A 17,401-nucleotide genomic window follows, 5' to 3' on the forward strand; every position below is an offset into this window, starting at 1 on the left:
TGAGGGATTTTTGATACTCAACAACCATTTCTCCACATACTTTCCCCTCCATGTTTTTTTTTTTTTTTTAATACTGGGTCACACCATAAGAAAAAAGACATCTGGGCAAATTATTAATGGTTTTGGGGACAGGGGACACGAACTGACAATAATTAATGGCATCTGCCTTAACTAGCTCTCTACCTAGTACATTTTATTTTTTCCATTTTCTCTCCCCAACTTATTTTCATAATTTCTTCATGGCTTTGCATTATCCATTTGCTGAAACCTGAGTCAACTGAATTGTAATGTTTATCCAGCTATTTAACTTTCACTTGAACAAGCAGGTCCTTATCTAATACAGGTAGTAATAAGGAGGAATAATTTATAAATATAGTCTCTGAAGATGCAATAGCCAGTATTAAGAATTTTCCAAAATCATTCCTGTTCTTGTGATAGGAAAAGCCCATTTCAATGCACAGACCTCTCAGAGTGCACAGGATTTGGGAAAGTCCAGGCAGTGCAGCACCACGAAGTTCAGGCCCCAGAAGCCATGTAACTTAGTAGGAATATGTCCTGAACTAATTATCCCTGTGTCTGATCAGTTAGAGATCTTTACTGCACAGGCACTGAAAAAGCACTCCTAGGCTGGGTTCATGGGTGCTTCCCTACCTGTCTACTGCAAGCTCCAGGGAACCAAATGGGGCTGGAGGAGCATCTGAGTACAAGTTCTCATTCCCACTCTTTTCCCACCTCTGAGGTGGCCCTGTAAGCAGGGAATTCTTACCAATGGTTGTTATTGTAGAGATGGAGAAGAAGAAAGACCCACTGTAGTCCCACCTGCCCAGGCTAGTGGTGTTTCCCTGGAGGGTTATGCCACTCTTGTATGCTTGGATGACACCCTGCAAAGAGACAATAACATGAGATCCCACAGACCCCTTTAAGGCAAGTTCATGTGACTGGCATTTCCACCTCTGGCTGGTAAAACCCCAAACTACAACCACTTCTGATTCTGCTGTTTCCTTTTTAGTAGAGGATACCTTGTACGTTAGAGACCAAAGGGCTGCAAGGTCAGAAAAGCCAAAAGCCAGCATATTGCTTCTAAGAAAAGGGCATCTACAGCAATAAAAGAAAGTTGCACATGCACATGGTAGATTATATAGATAAATGTGGAAGAGATTGGAGCGTAAGATCTAACTAGAGAAGGCCTAGACAGACAATAATTAAGACTGCCTTATGACATATTCATTAGGAAAATGAAATGTTTCCAGATGGGATGTTCCAATGGCCAAAGTCCCAGAGCAGCAAGTATACATACACATGTAAATTATACAGATCCCTTGCAGGGGACCCCCCTGGTTTGGGGAGGAATGTATCTGGTGTGTTATAGGAGACCGAGACTACTCAGGTTGGCCAATATATCCCCACACTGGGACTACAAATGTGAATTAACACATCAGATTAACATGATGCCCAATGCTGTGTCAATTGTCCTTGGAAAGACTTAGAAGTCACTAGCCTAAGTGTGTAACAGTGCCCACATCTAACTATACCTTCCCATGCCAACAAAATTAATGACCAAATACTATTCAGCACAGACACTAAACATTTCACACTTCACTTGACAGTTGATTATCTTTGAATGCAAAGTGTAACCAAGAATACATAAAATTCATCATCTCTGAAAAGATACATCTCATCAGATTAGTATCTGATGCAGATACTAAATAATATTGTCCCTATCCTAATATTAAAGACTACTGATAAACCTTTCACTGCAGATAATAAAAGAAATCACACTCAGATTTTATCAGTTTTTTGTTTTGTCAAAAAAGTTGTAGTTTATACATCCACCAAACAAACTGGCACGTTGAGCCTGCAAAGCAAAGAAGCTTTGTCCCATTTTACTGATGTAATGTGCTCTACATACTTTATATAATATTATAGAAGGCTGTGAACTAAAAAACTGTTTCCAGGGTCGCAAGCAGCAGCTTAACTACAGGGATCATTATTCTTTTCTCTAGAGCCACTAATTCTCACACTAAGACCAAGGAACAGCTCAACAATCAACACATTTTCCTAAGCAATAAACACTGCTTGATAGTGCATTCTCAGAAATAGCTTGATTTACTCATAACTGAAAGCAACTTAAAACACCTCAGAGTCACATAATAATCTATTAATTCTAAATTATGAGACAGAGCAGAAAGCCTGTGCTCTGAGAAGGGCTAAGGACTACACATGTTGTGTTGCATTTTGCTTCCTTCTGTGAATTGTTGCTGTAATGTGAGGCAACTCCAAAAAAAAAATTCGTATATAGTTTTAGTGACATAAAAGAACCAAGCCCTTCTTCCCTTCTTCATCATGCAACTACCATTGTGTCATGGGGTGACTTTACCTTTTAGGTGGTTGTGAGAGCTAAGGAAGTTGAAGTTGCTGGGGACTGAAACTAGTCTCTTCTCCTGACCAATTATTGGTCATTACTGGGAATTGACAGCAATTTTAACCATTGAAAAGGGAGATCAACTTGTGAACCCTACCTTAAGATGTAAAGTCAGGGCACTTTGGGTCTCTTTGTCTCCTGGCTGTGAAAGGTAGCAGACCTCTGGCTGGCCTCCCGTTCTCCGCCCGGCCATGCGGCCCGGGCGGGGGATGGGCTGGGCCTGCCGTGTCTCCCGGCCGGGAGATGGGGCCGGCGGGGCTTGCCCCGGGCTCTGGCTGGGCCGGGCCGGTTCCTGGCTCGGCTGCAGTGACGGAGTTCACCGGGGACTGCCGAGTAAAGAAGGAGAAAAAAGCTCTGGACCTGCAGCGGGCTAAAGCGGCGACTACACTTTCCAGAACAGCTATGAAGAATCTTCTATCGAAGACAGCTCCAGCTCCTGCACCGGCAGAGGTCACAGAGCCATCTACAAAGCCTGGGCAAGATTTTAAACTTTTCATTTCCCAGATGAGACTTGCAGATTAATCCTTTTATCCAGAGAGAGAAAAAGAGAGTCATCAACATGTAAAGAGACTTTACAAAACTATCAGAGACAAGGAAGAAAAGAAGCTTCAGGAAAGGTAGAGAATTAAGAAGATGCTTTAATTAAGATGAAATATTTTTCTGTTAAAGCTATGGAGATGGACAATAAAGTCCTGAAAGAACTCCTTTAATTCATGACCGTATATAGGGAGGAATAGAGTGTTCAAAGTGAAAATTTCGAGTACAAAGTAGAGTGATTGTGATATAGTGAAGTGCTGGAAACAGTGAAGCGAAAATTTGAAGCCTTGGGGGGCAATGAGAAAAACTGTTTTCTGGTGAAGCTCACAGAGACAGATGAAGAAGACTTTTGCTTTTGAATAACTCATCCTTAAAATGCCATTCCTAGACTCATGGCCCATACACACCTCAGAGTGATGTGAAATGGGAGGAGTCAGCTCTGATAACAGCAGCTCTGGGCGGCTGACATCAGGGCAATGGAAAACTATAACAAAAGTAGTTTTCTTGTGAGAAACTCCATAAATTAACAGAAAGAAACTTCTGTTTCTCTACAAAGACTGGTGAAAAGACTGTAGCAGGAATTGGGACTGTTTTAACCACCAAAGTTCCAAACTTTTTGTCTCTGTTGTCATGTGAACAAGGGAATAGTGGGTAGATAGGGGATAAAAAAGGTTTTTCTGGAAGTTTATTCTGGTGTTCTTATTACTGTAGTTTGTCAATAAACTTTCTTTATTCCTTTTAAGTTTTATGCCTGTTTTGCTCTTGTTCTAATCCGTATTTCACAGCAAGAAATAAGTAATTTTTTTTTAGTTACTAGTTTAAAACCACAACACACTGGGAAAAAAAAAAAAAAGAGAGAAAAAAGGTTGCCTCAAGAAGCCACCAGAAGGATTTGTTTTGAACAGTTGTGTGTAATTCCCCCACTCACAGTTTTTCTTCTAGGTCTGGTGTCTGCATAGAGGTTTGTCAGGTTGCATGGGGTGCAGGCTGACAACACTTGACCTTTGGTTTAAGAGGTATAAAAAAGTGTAAGAAACTCTACAGACAGTGGCCTAGACAGGAATGACATGTGTACGTGAACATAAAATAACTTCCCAAAGTAAGTCAGATGGCAAGAGAGACACTGGAAAATTACACAGATGACCTATTTATTCCCCCTCCAGAAACAAATAGTTCCATTTGAAAAAAAAACTTGATGCTTTCCTCAAAATTTCCTTCTGTGATCTCTGCAGTCTTACTAGCTTCTTAATTAGTCTTGAACACATATATACCTGCTGGAACAGCAACAGTCCAGTTCTTAGATAAATGTATTATCAGCAGGATGAGAGATACCTGAAAAACTCAAACATGCAGCATGTTGTCCATTCTCCTGCCTGGTGTCCTGCTGATACAAGCTCAGCAGTTGGCAATATCACCAGCAAGTTTTTAAAACAAGAAACACTTAAGAACCAGAGAGGATTGCAAGAACCTGCAGCACAGTTGGCCCAAATAAATGGAAAAACCTTCATGCAGAAAAGGGAAACGAAGAGCCTGCAAAAGACATCATGTGAGAAGCAAGCAGCAGTAACCAAGACATTAAATGTTTAGTTTCACATCTTTGCACCACTTCTGTTCTGCCTGGTTTAGAAACAAGAGGCTGAGCAGTTGTGAGCTCATGCCAGCTTTGCAGTGACAACTCAGCATCTCAGGGTCACTGTTAACTTTCCCCAAGTAGTGATGCTACTGTCAGGAAGCACAGATGTGTCTTGAGGCTCTGCCAACAGGCCATAGCACTTGTCCTCAATGGCACAGTGACCTGCACTGCTGTCAGAAGTACCACACAACCATTATCCTATAGCAAAGAGCAAGCCCTAAGCTTGCAGCATGCTAGCTGTTTTCTGTTTCTGGTACTGAGGCACTTGGTATGTTTGCTGAGGTCTCCAAGCCCCTTCATCAATAAGTCTCTAAGCATTTCTTTGTTAAATCTTTTTATCAAACACCCAGATAATATTATTAACCATTAGGCCCACCCACATGTTGAAGCCAGCCCAATGGGAACCACTGAATATTCATGCAAATCAAAGCCGCTTGAATAAAGGAACAATGTCAAGTTGTCAGAAAAAATGTCAAGTTCATTATTGTTAGGAAGAAAGGGCTACTGATGTCACCCTTAAAAGGGAAGATGCACAGTGGTTGGCTTTTGCTTTTGTTTTCTTAAAGTAAAAAATGTTTTATTATGCTATCTAGAATCAACCTTTGACATAGCAACAATGATGACAGAAAACTAAAGATTGACTCTCCTGAGAATGGTAGAACTAATGGAGCTTGCCTTCCTGCAGATGTGCCCATGGGGGCGGATTCATGACAGAGAAATCCATAGAGGGCTATTAATGCACAGAAATTACTTCTGGCACAGGAAGTCATTGGATTGCAAACTCCTGAAGGCTGACTGAGCATTCAGAGAGATATGAGTGAATACTCTCCTTAATTTACTATATTCCTTTAGTCTTTTGCTTTTGGCTATTGTTCTTTTTCATAGAAAAATTAAAATAATAATTTTAGAGAGAACACAGGAGAAAACCCATCTGATGAACACTAGCAGACCAGCTGAATTGTCCCTGCTTTTTCCATTGAAGAGATGTTGATATGTCTCTGCTACTGATTTTCAAATAAATTCAAAGTATATTTTAGCCTGTAGGTTTAAGAGGTACTAAAAAGAGGGTCACATGTTGCATCCTAAGTGCTTCATTTCCTTACCAAGCCTTTTTGAGAACCAGAAACCTTTATTTATGATTACTTTGAGATGAAATCCTAGGGGTTTTCCTTTTTCTCTTAATTATTCTGGTGATTTGTACAGTGTCAGCCTCAAAACCTAATGCATTAAAAACCACTAGTAGAAGCAGCAACTTAAATCCAGTATTCAAAAGCAGTCATCTGCCTGATCTAAGACCCCAGTCAATACCATCAACTGTTCAAACCCAAAAAATACTGAACTTGCAGGGCTTGGGCTTGGTATTTTGGGAACTTTAAAGGTCATGAGCAATTCAAAAAGCAGAAAGGAAACAGGTGGTTAAAATAATTGTAAAAAACAGATGCAATTGTTCTTTGGTTTCTACTGACAGACAAGCTGTAGAACATAAAAACATTGTTTCACTTCTCTGCACTTCATTCCCCTTCTCTGAAGTGATAATAATTTACAGTTCACAGTGACTACTATTGTGTCACTGTGAACTGTAAATTCACAGTGACTGTATTGTGTCACTAAGTGTCATCTTTAGCTGACAATACTTACATAATTTTAAACTACAGATAAAATTTTGTGGGAATTACTGTAGCTCCTATAGGATTTAAAAATTGAGATTTTAATTTCTTAAACCTTCACGGGTCAATGAAACTTCATTTGCAGGTTGCCACATTTTCTCATCAACTATGCTGTTCTGGCTTTTGACCACACAAGTAGGCTTTACATAGTGCTACTTAATATTGCCATGGCTGGTAATTAGAACACCAGCATGATGTCCACTCCAATAGGTCTATCTGAAATGTAGATGCCTTCCTGTTACCTTTGTGATAAAAACATGCCTCAGAATAGTCAAATTGGGCTTCCAGCTCCACCTTTCTCAAGTATAAGCTCTGGAGTTTCAGTTAGGAAAGTCATAAGCTAATGCTTGCAAATGCAAACTCTATGTTAGATTACATCCCAGTACAAAAGCCTGCCTTGTGCATATTTCTGCAAGGAATTTCCTCCTTGAATTCAAGCTAAGTGGTAACCCTGTGAGGAAACTGTGGATTTCTGTTGACTCCCTCATCACACTATTTTTGATGGCAACACTCCTTTCTTTCCTTGTCATTTACCATCAGTTGCTGGTCCTTTATGTAGCAACATACAAACACAATGGTACCACAGTTTCCTTTTTGAGTCAAAAAAAAACCTAAAAAATTAAATCACTCCTACAGTTTGAATTTTAACCCTTCACAGCTTTGGGGCTGCAGTTCCACAGATGACTGATAATAAGTGAATCACCCAATCTGGAGTTCTACACAGCTTTGCAGCAATAAACCCAAAGTAGTTATTACAGTCATACCAGAAAAATTAAACCATACACTTTGAATTACACTCAAAAGTTCTGTTCATATTGTCTAGCTAAAAAAACAACTCCAAAACAAATACAAAACCATCAAAACCCAGCCCCAATAATTACAGTTTGGTTCTGAATTTAACATTTGAGTACTGCATCTCCCTCCCCACAAAACATAGGTTTATTCTTTTGTATTTGCTGCCAAGCCACTCTATCCTTCAGCTATACCCATAAGTCTCATTTACCATGTTTGCTGTGTTATCAGCTCTGCGCAACTCCCAGCTTTCTCAGCTTACACACTTCCTCCCTATCATGATTGTCATCACATGAGGGCCCCTCCACCACCAGTCTGTGGCTGCAGCATGGCTTCTGATCACCACGTATTGCTAAAGGAAGGACCATTATCATTTAATCTGAATTCCTTGACACCAACTAAAAATTCCATCTCTCACCTCTGCACTGAGTCACAACAGCATGTGACTAGGATACAGCTTTCAAAAGAAGCATTTAAAATCAACAGCAAAGAAAGAATGAATGCGTATATGTAAACTGATGCACTATGTTCTTTGCAATCTCTTTCTTCAGAACACTATGTTTCTCTTTCCTCCCATAATCTTTACAGCAAAAAATAAGCTTTATATAAATTAGACTGATTCTAATCTGCCTGCCCTCCCCAAAATGAGCAAGTTAAGCAAAAATGACAAAAGCAAAGCCCCAAAAGATTATGACCCTACCAAATATATCCATAAGCATTCATGTTTTTTGGTTTTTTTTCTGGAGAAAACCATCAAAGAGTCATAAAAATTACTTTTTTATAAGCTGCAGTTCCTGTCACTGCTGTTGTCCCCTGTTTCTGAACTCTGGCATTCTGGCAAGAGGTCATAGTAATCTTGACCTTTAAAGGTAATCATCTTACCTTTAAAGGCAAAAGCAGTATTACTATGTGTACTTGAAAGCAGTTCTCCAGGAAAGCAAAAATGGACTGGTGTAAGAATCTTTATTCCAAAATTTAGTTGAATTTTACATATTCATATACAAAAATCAACTTTTCCAGGGCAAACATGTCCTCCTGAAAATGGCTTGCCTCATTTCAGACACTTTTCCACACCTCTGCAACATATAAAAGAGGAAAAAAAGGTGTTTAAAAATGCACCAAGCTACCATTAAGATTAATGGGAAACAACTCACAAACTTTGTGCACTGGAAATTCTGTGCAATGTTGGCATATAAACATTCATTTATGCCTCACAGAATAACAGCTGTAAATCAGAAGAAAATTATTAACATTAACCTTGGTCTCAGATTGCAAGGACAAAGGTCAATTAATTTCCCAATAATTGACAAATAGATTATTAATCACTCCTTTCCCAGCCATGAGCTCTGATCTTGTCTTTGTCTGTAGAGAAAACACACATGAATTCTGCCTGAAAGAAATGGAACGAAATACAAAAAAAATAAAAATCCAGTTGGATTCTTTTGAATTCATAGTGTTGAGGTTTTTTTAACTTTATGCCACTTGAATAACCTGAGAGTTGATCAAATAACTGCTCCCTCATCTCCCCAGCAATGTTTGCTAGTGTAATTGGCACTAGTTCCTCAAAAACCAAAGGAACCCTGAGAGCAAAAGCACTTTTACTTTGCAACTGAGTCTGCAGTACAGTTTCAAGAATTCATCTAGACTTACCAATAGGAAAGGAGCATGTAGTCTGGCACAGTAATGCTGCAACCAACGCTACCATAAGTCACTAGTACTTTCTGAAAATTAAGCTTTTATATCAAAGAAGAACCTGTGGCATGATTCATGAGATAAAGGGTTGCTGAATGCCAGTTACTTCCCAAACCCCAATAAGAACAGTTACTCAACAGCTGGGCTGCCACAGAAATAGGCAGAGCCTGTTGAAAATTCAAAGAAGCTGCCTGTATAATTTAGAGAACACAGAAAGGTTGCATTGTATTATCCTTGTAAAACTGAGATTTCTTTCCCTAGTTGTTTTCCTTTAAATAGCATGAAAGTATGAAGAACAAGTACATATAAGAATAACTCACATCTTCAAACAACTGATAAGAATTAGCATTTCTCTTTTTAGAAGGCATCCCCATTCTTTAGCTGTTCACAACTGCTAGTTATGAGTCTCAAACCTTCTGGTAGGACAGGAGACACTCACCACTCCATGCCAGCTACACTCCTTTGTTACTTCCCACCAAGCCTGACTAACTGTAACTGGAAATTTGATAATATCAAAAGTATCTCTTTAGGCACAGGTATGATATAATAGGCCGCTATGTTTTTTCTCTTGCCTTTCTCTTTTTGAACACAGGTACTAGACACTACCAGAAGACCTAGGGCTAAGTCAACCAACCAGAAAGAGGTCATCAGTATGTCTTCTTGTCACCTTCCAAGAAGTCCAATATAGTGCCAGCCTACTGCCTTCTAGAATAATGATTTTACCTTCAACAACTTCTGTCAAACGTAAGGTAGAAGATGGTATTATTGGCACAGAATGCACATACTTGGTAAGGCCCCCACAGCTCTTTTAATACACAGGTCTGGAAAATGATGAACTGGCTGCAACTTAAGCAAAGTAGTAGTACATTTTGATAAGCATGAAGCTGAAAGGAACAATTACAGGGGATCAACCCTATTACATCTGAGATGAGTTAATTTGACCAAATTGGGTTCTATATAGATATTACAGCTCCACAATACCAGGAGCCATTGCTGTTCCTTAAAAACCCTCACCACTGGCAGGTGATCTCTGATGCTCACCTCTTCCTGTTGCATCATCTGAGTGCAAGATTATTTTAGTAAACTGTGTTTGCAAGGTTTTATTTCCTGACAGCAGCCACAATTCTCTGCTGGTTCAATGTCAGTACAAGCCAAGGTATTGATGAGGATCTTCCAGTCACGTGGGATCTCAATGCTCTTGTAAACATCTCCTCAAACTCTATGTACATCTAGCTGTTGACTCTGGAGATAACAGTATCTAGATCCACCTGCAGCCATTTAGTTTATAACCTGCCCTTTAGCATTAGTTCTTTTTTACTATACCTTGAAATTTTTTAGGCCAAAAAAAAAAAATTAGCTCAGCTTTCATTTTCTCATTTATGAAAGTAACTGCATTTAAACAGCATTATATATAGCTACAATAAAAACCCAACAGAACAACATAGTAAATACAGGAAACATCTGTACTATGTATATAACACAAAATGTTTCTATGAAAAAAAGGAAAGATAGCATGAAACAGATGTCACTGTAATACAGTAACACACATAAAGTGCTGTTCCAAGCTTGGCCCTACAGCAAATCACCTGATTAAAGAGACACTGGCAAGAGACACAACAGCTGAGTGCCTGAAGTAACCTGAGTAACCATTGAAAATTATTCAGGAGAAGAAATGAGTTTGGAGCTCAGCTGGACACATTCACACTAGGCAGTAAAACTGAGGCACTTTTGCACTAGAAATTATTCACAACCAAATGTGCTACAAACTCCAAAAGGTCAGAAAGGGCTTCAGCCCCAAGAAATATGCCAATACAGAAAGTGTCTTTTTTGTGTGCAGCCTCACTTTCTGGACACCTCAGAATCTAGAACCAACATAATTTTTGCCTTGACATAGATTTTTCTCCCCAGCTGAGTCCAGCTGCTTTTCTTCATTGTATTGAAAGTACATCACCTGCAATCTGTCTTATCATTGCATCTGCTGCCATGTTCTGCAAGTCTTGTCATTGGGAACTTCCTCTGATGTGACCTCAACACCCAGTAATTCTAGCATGTAAAGACCACCACATAATGATACTAAAAGGCCAGATATTTCCCTCTTTGCATGTTCCCTAATGGCTCAATGGCCTGCTCTCAGTCTTGTTCCTGACCAGCATGTGTTCATTCAGACTGTATACAATGGCAGAACAATATCCTGGAGTTAGATGGTTCAACAAAGTCAAGCTTGTGTTCCTTAAGTAAACACCACTGGGTGCACTGTAGAGAGACTTGTGGCCACAGTGCCTCCATTGTGCCCTATGTGAGTGTATAGACACAAGACCACGCATTGTTTATTTGCTTACATGTAAAGCATTTGCACGTGCTACTTTCAACTACTCAGGAAATGTGGAACTGGTCCTGCAGGGGAAAAGCTGGCCAATCCCTCTAGGCAGGAGAGCCACAACAAAATCCAGCTACAGGAAGCAGGGGCCCACCACCACAGATGTGACATGCTTTCTAACATGCTCTTCTCCACTGCTGTTTTTGTTGCTGGTCTGCTATTTTCACCTTCTTTTGTTCTTTCCTTTGTTAGCTAGAAGACTGCTTCTTCCTTGGAAAGGACCCGAGTCACAGAAAATACTGAATGGTAATTCACTGGTCTAGCTACTCCAGCATGGTTTGTTTGCTTTGCTTCCCTCCTGCCCATCCTCACTCCATGCTCTCCTGCTAGCTCCTCAAAGCTGGAGCTCTGTTTCTCTTCCATCTGCACTGTTGGAACAGTGGATTTCCACTCTCCATTGGTAACTAGGAACTAAGAGATAAACAGGTTGTAAAATTGCATTTGTATATTGCTCAGCAAACTAGGATTTTATTTCATATTGGCCCCTATACACTTAAAATAAACACAGTTTAGGATTATCTGGAATAAAAGAGCTATAAGAAAACAATGAGGAATTGACAGTAATGTCAAGGCAATTAAAATTCGCATGCTGCTTTACATTTTCACAAACAGTCTTTGTATGTCTTAATAAGCAAATAATCAGTTGTGTATCTAGAATACACGTTTCTTATCTGAAGACAGTCGGTGATGACACTGCCTGATAAACTATGTGCAATGTACTGCATTAACAATTTACTGCACAGAAAAACTTCTCTTTTTGAGCACATCTAGAGAATGCCAGTGATTGTTGCATAGGGAATTAGAAAAGAGTATAGGAAAGCATCAGTTCTGTGGATTTTTAAAGATTAATTTCTCAATGTTAAAGTTATTTTGAATAACACACAAAGCCATTCAAACTCAGAGTATGGTTTCTCAGAGCATGAAGGCACAAACAGACACTGCATAAAATGAAACAAAGCTTATTTGTAACTTCCCATCAAGGGCTTGCTCAGTCACAATTAAGTACGCACACTGCATATTCTAACAGCCTCTGGTCTAAAGGGATTTGAGTAGATGTTCTATTCCCCTATTCCAGGGATATCAAGAATGAGTGGAGGTCATGCTGCAGTAAAATAAATCGACAGAATGACATTTCTACCTATTTAGTTGTAATTCTCTTCTCTCCACTACTATACCTCATTACCATCATTCACCAAGCCCTTGCAACCCTTGGGTAAATGTCATACAGCTCACTACATAATGCTCACTACACAATGGGCCAGTGCTGAATGAAGTTTAGCTAAGATCCAGCTTTATGAAATGCCAGACTGGTCTTCTCTGCTATATTTCTCACTTCTATTTAAATTCCACCACCACTAGCACAACACACACCATAAATAATAAAAGTGGGTACTATAGTAGCTTACAAAGGTCCGAATTTATAGCATATTATCACTGTACTACTGACTGCCAACAGAGAATAAACCATCCAGAAAGCCAAGGGATGAGAGCAAGACATAGGGCATCAGCATAATTTTGTCTGCCAGAGCCTTGCTGAAATACCCGACATGATTACCCTATTTGATGGCTTCTGTATTTTCATCTCTGCTGGACAGGGGAAGAAAAACATCAACAACAACAAAGTATATATCCAAGCTTCTTTTAGATTCCTTGAACTGTGGTGACCAGCTGCTATGGTTTCAGTCACCATCATACACTGCTTTTACAAACAAACACCCACCAGAACAAACTAACCCCAAGTTCTCTTTGTGTTTAGCAACATCTACTTGAAGCAAGCACACAAAAGCAAGGAGTACACACTCCAGCACCTACTGAAATCAAAGGGCTTGGGTCAATTCTCAAGACACTTTAATATTATAGGTTTTTCTTTTTCAGGCAAAAGCTGGGCAAAGAGACAAGCCATTTATGTCACTTTGCTCGTATCTGTATCATAAAAATGCAACCATCTGTACCTTAGTAAGACTGCATTTGTTGTTGCTTTACATTTTGCAACCATCCTGCAAATATCTTCAGAAGCATTTTCAAGGATAACTTAAGAGACCTAAGGACTTCCTATTTCCCTTTAAATAACAAGTAGAAGATGGAAGAAGTTTGACACTAGTATAAACATCAATTAAATTTACCACAACAAGGCCTTCCCATTAGAATTTACCACGTGCAAGACGTCACAGACTATAACTCGTGCTTCGTAAATGCAAGACCAAACCTAAACCATCTATAATTAACCGTAGGTAATTGTCACGTAAGGGGACGCTCCGCCACCGCCTCCCTTCGGTCAGGACCGCGGCTCTTCCAAATCCGCGAACGCCGCAGCTCGTGGGACGGCAACGGAGAACGATAGCATGTCTCTGTCAGAGAGCACAGGCGGCCGCAGCCCGGAGTGCGGCGCTGAGGGCCCGCACTCCCGGAAAGCTCCCACGCCGTGGGCGGCTTCTTAGAAACAGATGATGCGTGCGCATACACTTACACAGGGAAAAAGTCTTGGGATTTTTGTTGTTTTTTTTTTAAAGTTACTCTCGGACTGGAGGCGCGGTTGGTGCCGGTGCCACTGCCGCCCCGCTCTCCTCCCCCGGGCCGGAGGCAGCACCTGCCCCGCAGAACCAGCAGGTGCTCAGCTCCGCTCGGTCGCCGCGCCCGGGCTCACCTCGATGAGCCGCTGCAGGGCGGGCCCCTGCAGACAGGTGTGGTTGGTCAGCAGCTCCCAGTGCTCCCGGAGGAGGTGCTGGGCCGCCTGCACCTCGGCCGGCCGCTCCAGCGCCTGCAGCACGGCGGCGCCCAGCCCCAGGTAGCCCACGTATGCCGCCAGCAGCACCGGCACCCCCCAGCGCCGCCGCTGCCGCGCCGCCACCATCGGTCCCGCTACCACCGCTGCCGCCCCCGGCGCTGAAGAAGCGGCTCGGCCTAGAGCGGGAGCGCGATCCCCCGCGGGAGGTGAGCGGCGCCGGCCCGGCAGGGCGCCCAGCCCTTAGCACCTCCCCCTGCCTGTCCCTTCCCACCCTCCACAGCGAGGAGGGGAGCCTAGAGCCCAGCTGTGCCGGGGAATGAAGGTGATCGTGCCGCTCGTCCTACGACAGCCCGCCCCGCCACCCATCATCCTTCTCTTGCGCCGCTCCGCTTCTCACCTGTCTATCCCAAAACTCGAGGCTTCCCAGGACTCCCTGCTCCGCGCCGCTTGTTCTTGAGCAGGAGCCAGCTCCCAGTCGCGTTTGCTCTCCCGAGGGATGATACATAGTCTCTCTCTAGATGGCCAAGATTGATTACTTCGAGAGCAGTACGCTAGCATCCTGCATAAATCTGCATTCCTCTTTCACTCAGCTGCTATGCTAATTTAAAAGGCAGCAATCAGGTGTTTGTGATAACAATTCTTTGATAGAAAGAAGTGAAAAGGTAGCAGGTTTTTCAGTCCTTTTATAATTTGTGGTTTTCCTGTGAAAGATAGGACGACTTTCTTCATATACATAGATTCTGAGACCTATTTGATTAATTACTCTCTTGTATAAGACTGCATCCAATGTTCCTTTCTGTTCTATCACTGGTAGATAAAACAATCAAATAATTTTTGGCATATAAGAACTTTGTAATTTGCCAATTTTGTTACATAATATGAGAAAAAGGGGAATAAACCCAGTAAGTTTCTGCACAGGATAACTTTATACACTGTCAGAGGGTAATGTCTTCTCATGCTGCCCTGTGATTATTTTTGCCAGGGAAGTGTATGTACTGTTACAAGCAAGGCAGCCTCCAAACATATATTGCCCCCCTGAAAATGTTCTGGTAACATGCTAATTCATGGTTATCTGAGATGTGCTTTAAACTGACTAGCATAAACATATGATTCCACTGACAAGATGCAATAATTAATGTGCAAAAGCTAGACCAATTCCAGTGTAACAAAATCAGCCAAAGCAGTCTTAGAAAAAAAAATGCTGCTTATTGGTCAGTCTTAATTTTGCCTTTTCAAGGTATTCATTACTCAGTGATATTTAAAGATAAAAATGGAATTGCATATACATATAAAATAAAACCTTCTATAAATATATATATATAAGAAAAAATTGCAAGGGTGCTAAAAGGTATATATTTACTCATCACATTTAAGATCAGGAAATAGACTGAGCTGCATTTTGACATTTTAGCTGCATTTAAACCCAGAGAGTTAATACAAAGCACACTGAGCATAACTATGTTGAAACATTATTGACTAATCATATAGAATTTAATGTTTATACTAAAAATATATAAAAATAATTACAGGTGAGACTCAGGGTTTTTAACTACAACACATGCTGTGGAAACACAAGATCAGTCGTGCTTACTAGAAGGAATTTGGGAAGAAAGAGATCAAGATTCACAACAAATCTTCACACAGTCATATAATATTTAAATGGGTGTTTTCTTGAGTATTATCAGAAAAGTCACTTGTCTGTCAGTCTTTTATTTACATCTCCACAGAGAAACGCTCAAATCTTTGCCAATGATACTTTGATGTTGTCTGGAAGGACAGCATGTGTATCTGAGGATGAAGAAGGGCTTATTGAGTAGGCTAAAAGTAAGTGTAAGCCTGGAAGGACATTTGCTTCTTGTCCTGCCCTGAACTTCAGGTGGTAGCTGCTCAGGACAAAGTACTACTTTTCAACATCACAGATGAACACTGCCTGGGCCATTGCTTATGCAACAGCCTGCAGAGCCACATTCAGAGGCTGCAAAAGTGCTGTTTTCCATGCTTGGAGCGGAGCATGTGTGTTCATTCTGGGCAGAAATATACCCCTGGTAAAATGTGTTATTAAACCAAAATAATCCCTTTTGTGCCTTCCTCTGGCCTATAGCAAGTCCTTGTGATTGTGCAGTTCTTCCACATTACTTTTCTTAGCTGGTCAGTTGGTACTTGATGACTACACTTTTATTAGAGGAACACTACCAGAAAGCATTTGGTCCATCCATGCTCAAAACTTGGGCCGGTGCTCCCAGTAGGCATCTCAAAGTAACTTTTATTATAGATGTGCATAACCTTTAGGAGCTTTTCAGAAACTTGAAAAATTGACAAAATAAGCAAGAAATTTCTATTGCTTATATAGCACAAGAGAGGGCATCAGTATCCTTCTCATTTCTCTTCCAACATGGCCATATGCTTGATTCAAAGGTAGCTTTCTGAGTCTTCTGTTAGGCAGCTGGAGAACTGCGGCAGATACTTTAGTCAATATAGCAGTAGCAAAAAATCCAGGAGGTAGTGTTGGGGGTTAGGTGTCTTTTTTTTTTTTAGTTCTGGCTTGCCTGTGGAATTTTTAGCCATTAGTTGCGGGGGACAACCTAACTGTGGGTACTTGGTGAGACCTTGAGAAAACACAAAGAGTTCAGCCGGGGCACAGCAAGGGGAGGGGGCAGGAAAAAAGGAGGGCGGGGACAGTTTGGCGGGTTTTCTTCAGCTTTGGAGAAGGACACTTGGGGGAGAGCTGTTGCGGTGGGGAGAAGGGAATTTCGCCATCACCCAGACGGAGCTGCTGCTTCTTCTCCTTCTTCCCTCTTTGTTGGTGGCCTCGCACCCCCTGTCCTGCTGGGACATGTAGCAGTTTCAGCCACCGCCGCAGAGCTGCTGATACACCTCAGCCACCGGCCCAGGATCTCAGCTTATCCCTGCTGTTCCAGCCGACTGTTCCTCAGAGCCCCGGGACTGCCCGCCCGAGGGGGTTTGTGAAGCAAAGCCTCTCCTCCATCCCTTCTCGTCTCAGCCGAGAAAGCTGTCACGGGGTCCCTGGTTCTGTTCTGTTGTTAATGCTGTAGTTATTGTTGTTTGTTTGCCTTGTTATAAATACTAGTAAAGAACTGTTATTCCTATCCCCAGATCTCTGCCTGAGAGCCCCTTGATTTCAGAATTATAATAATTTGGAGGGAGGGGGTCTACATTTTCTCATTCCAAGGGAGGCTCCTGCCCTCCCCAGCAGACACCTGTCTTCTAAAACCGAGACAGGTAGTCTTACCATTTGCTGCTACTTTGCAAAATCAATATCAGATACAGGAGCAATTTTCTGGACTGCAGTAAAAACAATCCAAACTTCCTGCAGTCAGATATCAAGTAAGGATAATTTTAAGAAACACTTTTTCAGTAAGTGCTTTCTATCTCTGATAAGCCCCTTTATAATTTTTTTATGGCACACAGCACAGTGTAAAACACTGGATAGGATCACCTTTAGACTAGTGCATGTGCTATGGCTGACAGTGGCTCAATAAAATACAGAAGGTATGGAAAAACACAGGGCGTGGAAAAACACAAGGTGAAGAAAACG

General features: G+C 41.3%; 1 protein-coding gene across 3 annotated transcripts in view; it reads right to left on the reverse strand.

Moving 5' to 3' along the window:
• LOC102101061 (potassium channel subfamily K member 17) overlaps positions 1–14,214 on the reverse strand; it is a 58,462-nt gene extending 44,248 nt beyond the window's left edge. For 2 of the 3 annotated variants that reach the window (XR_015772099.1, XR_015772100.1), the window contains exons 1-2: positions 13,765–14,214; positions 767–881 (exon numbers count right to left, since the gene is read on the reverse strand). Coding sequence is in view for 1 of the 3 variants with exons in the window: in XM_014261496.2 (XP_014116971.2) it covers positions 767–881; positions 13,765–13,971 (322 nt within the window). In the remaining 2 variants the exon portion in view is untranslated. The remainder of the gene's footprint in view (positions 1–766; positions 882–13,764) is intronic. The other variant, XM_014261496.2, reaches the window with a different exon arrangement.
• Between the last annotated feature and the right edge of the window lie 3,187 nt (positions 14,215–17,401).

Source organism: Pseudopodoces humilis, chromosome 3, assembly GCF_049639895.1.
Source record: "Pseudopodoces humilis isolate 2021_Gansu_Grassland_sample_001 chromosome 3, ASM4963989v1, whole genome shotgun sequence".
In the NCBI taxonomy this organism is placed as follows: Eukaryota; Metazoa; Chordata; class Aves; order Passeriformes; family Paridae; genus Pseudopodoces; species Pseudopodoces humilis.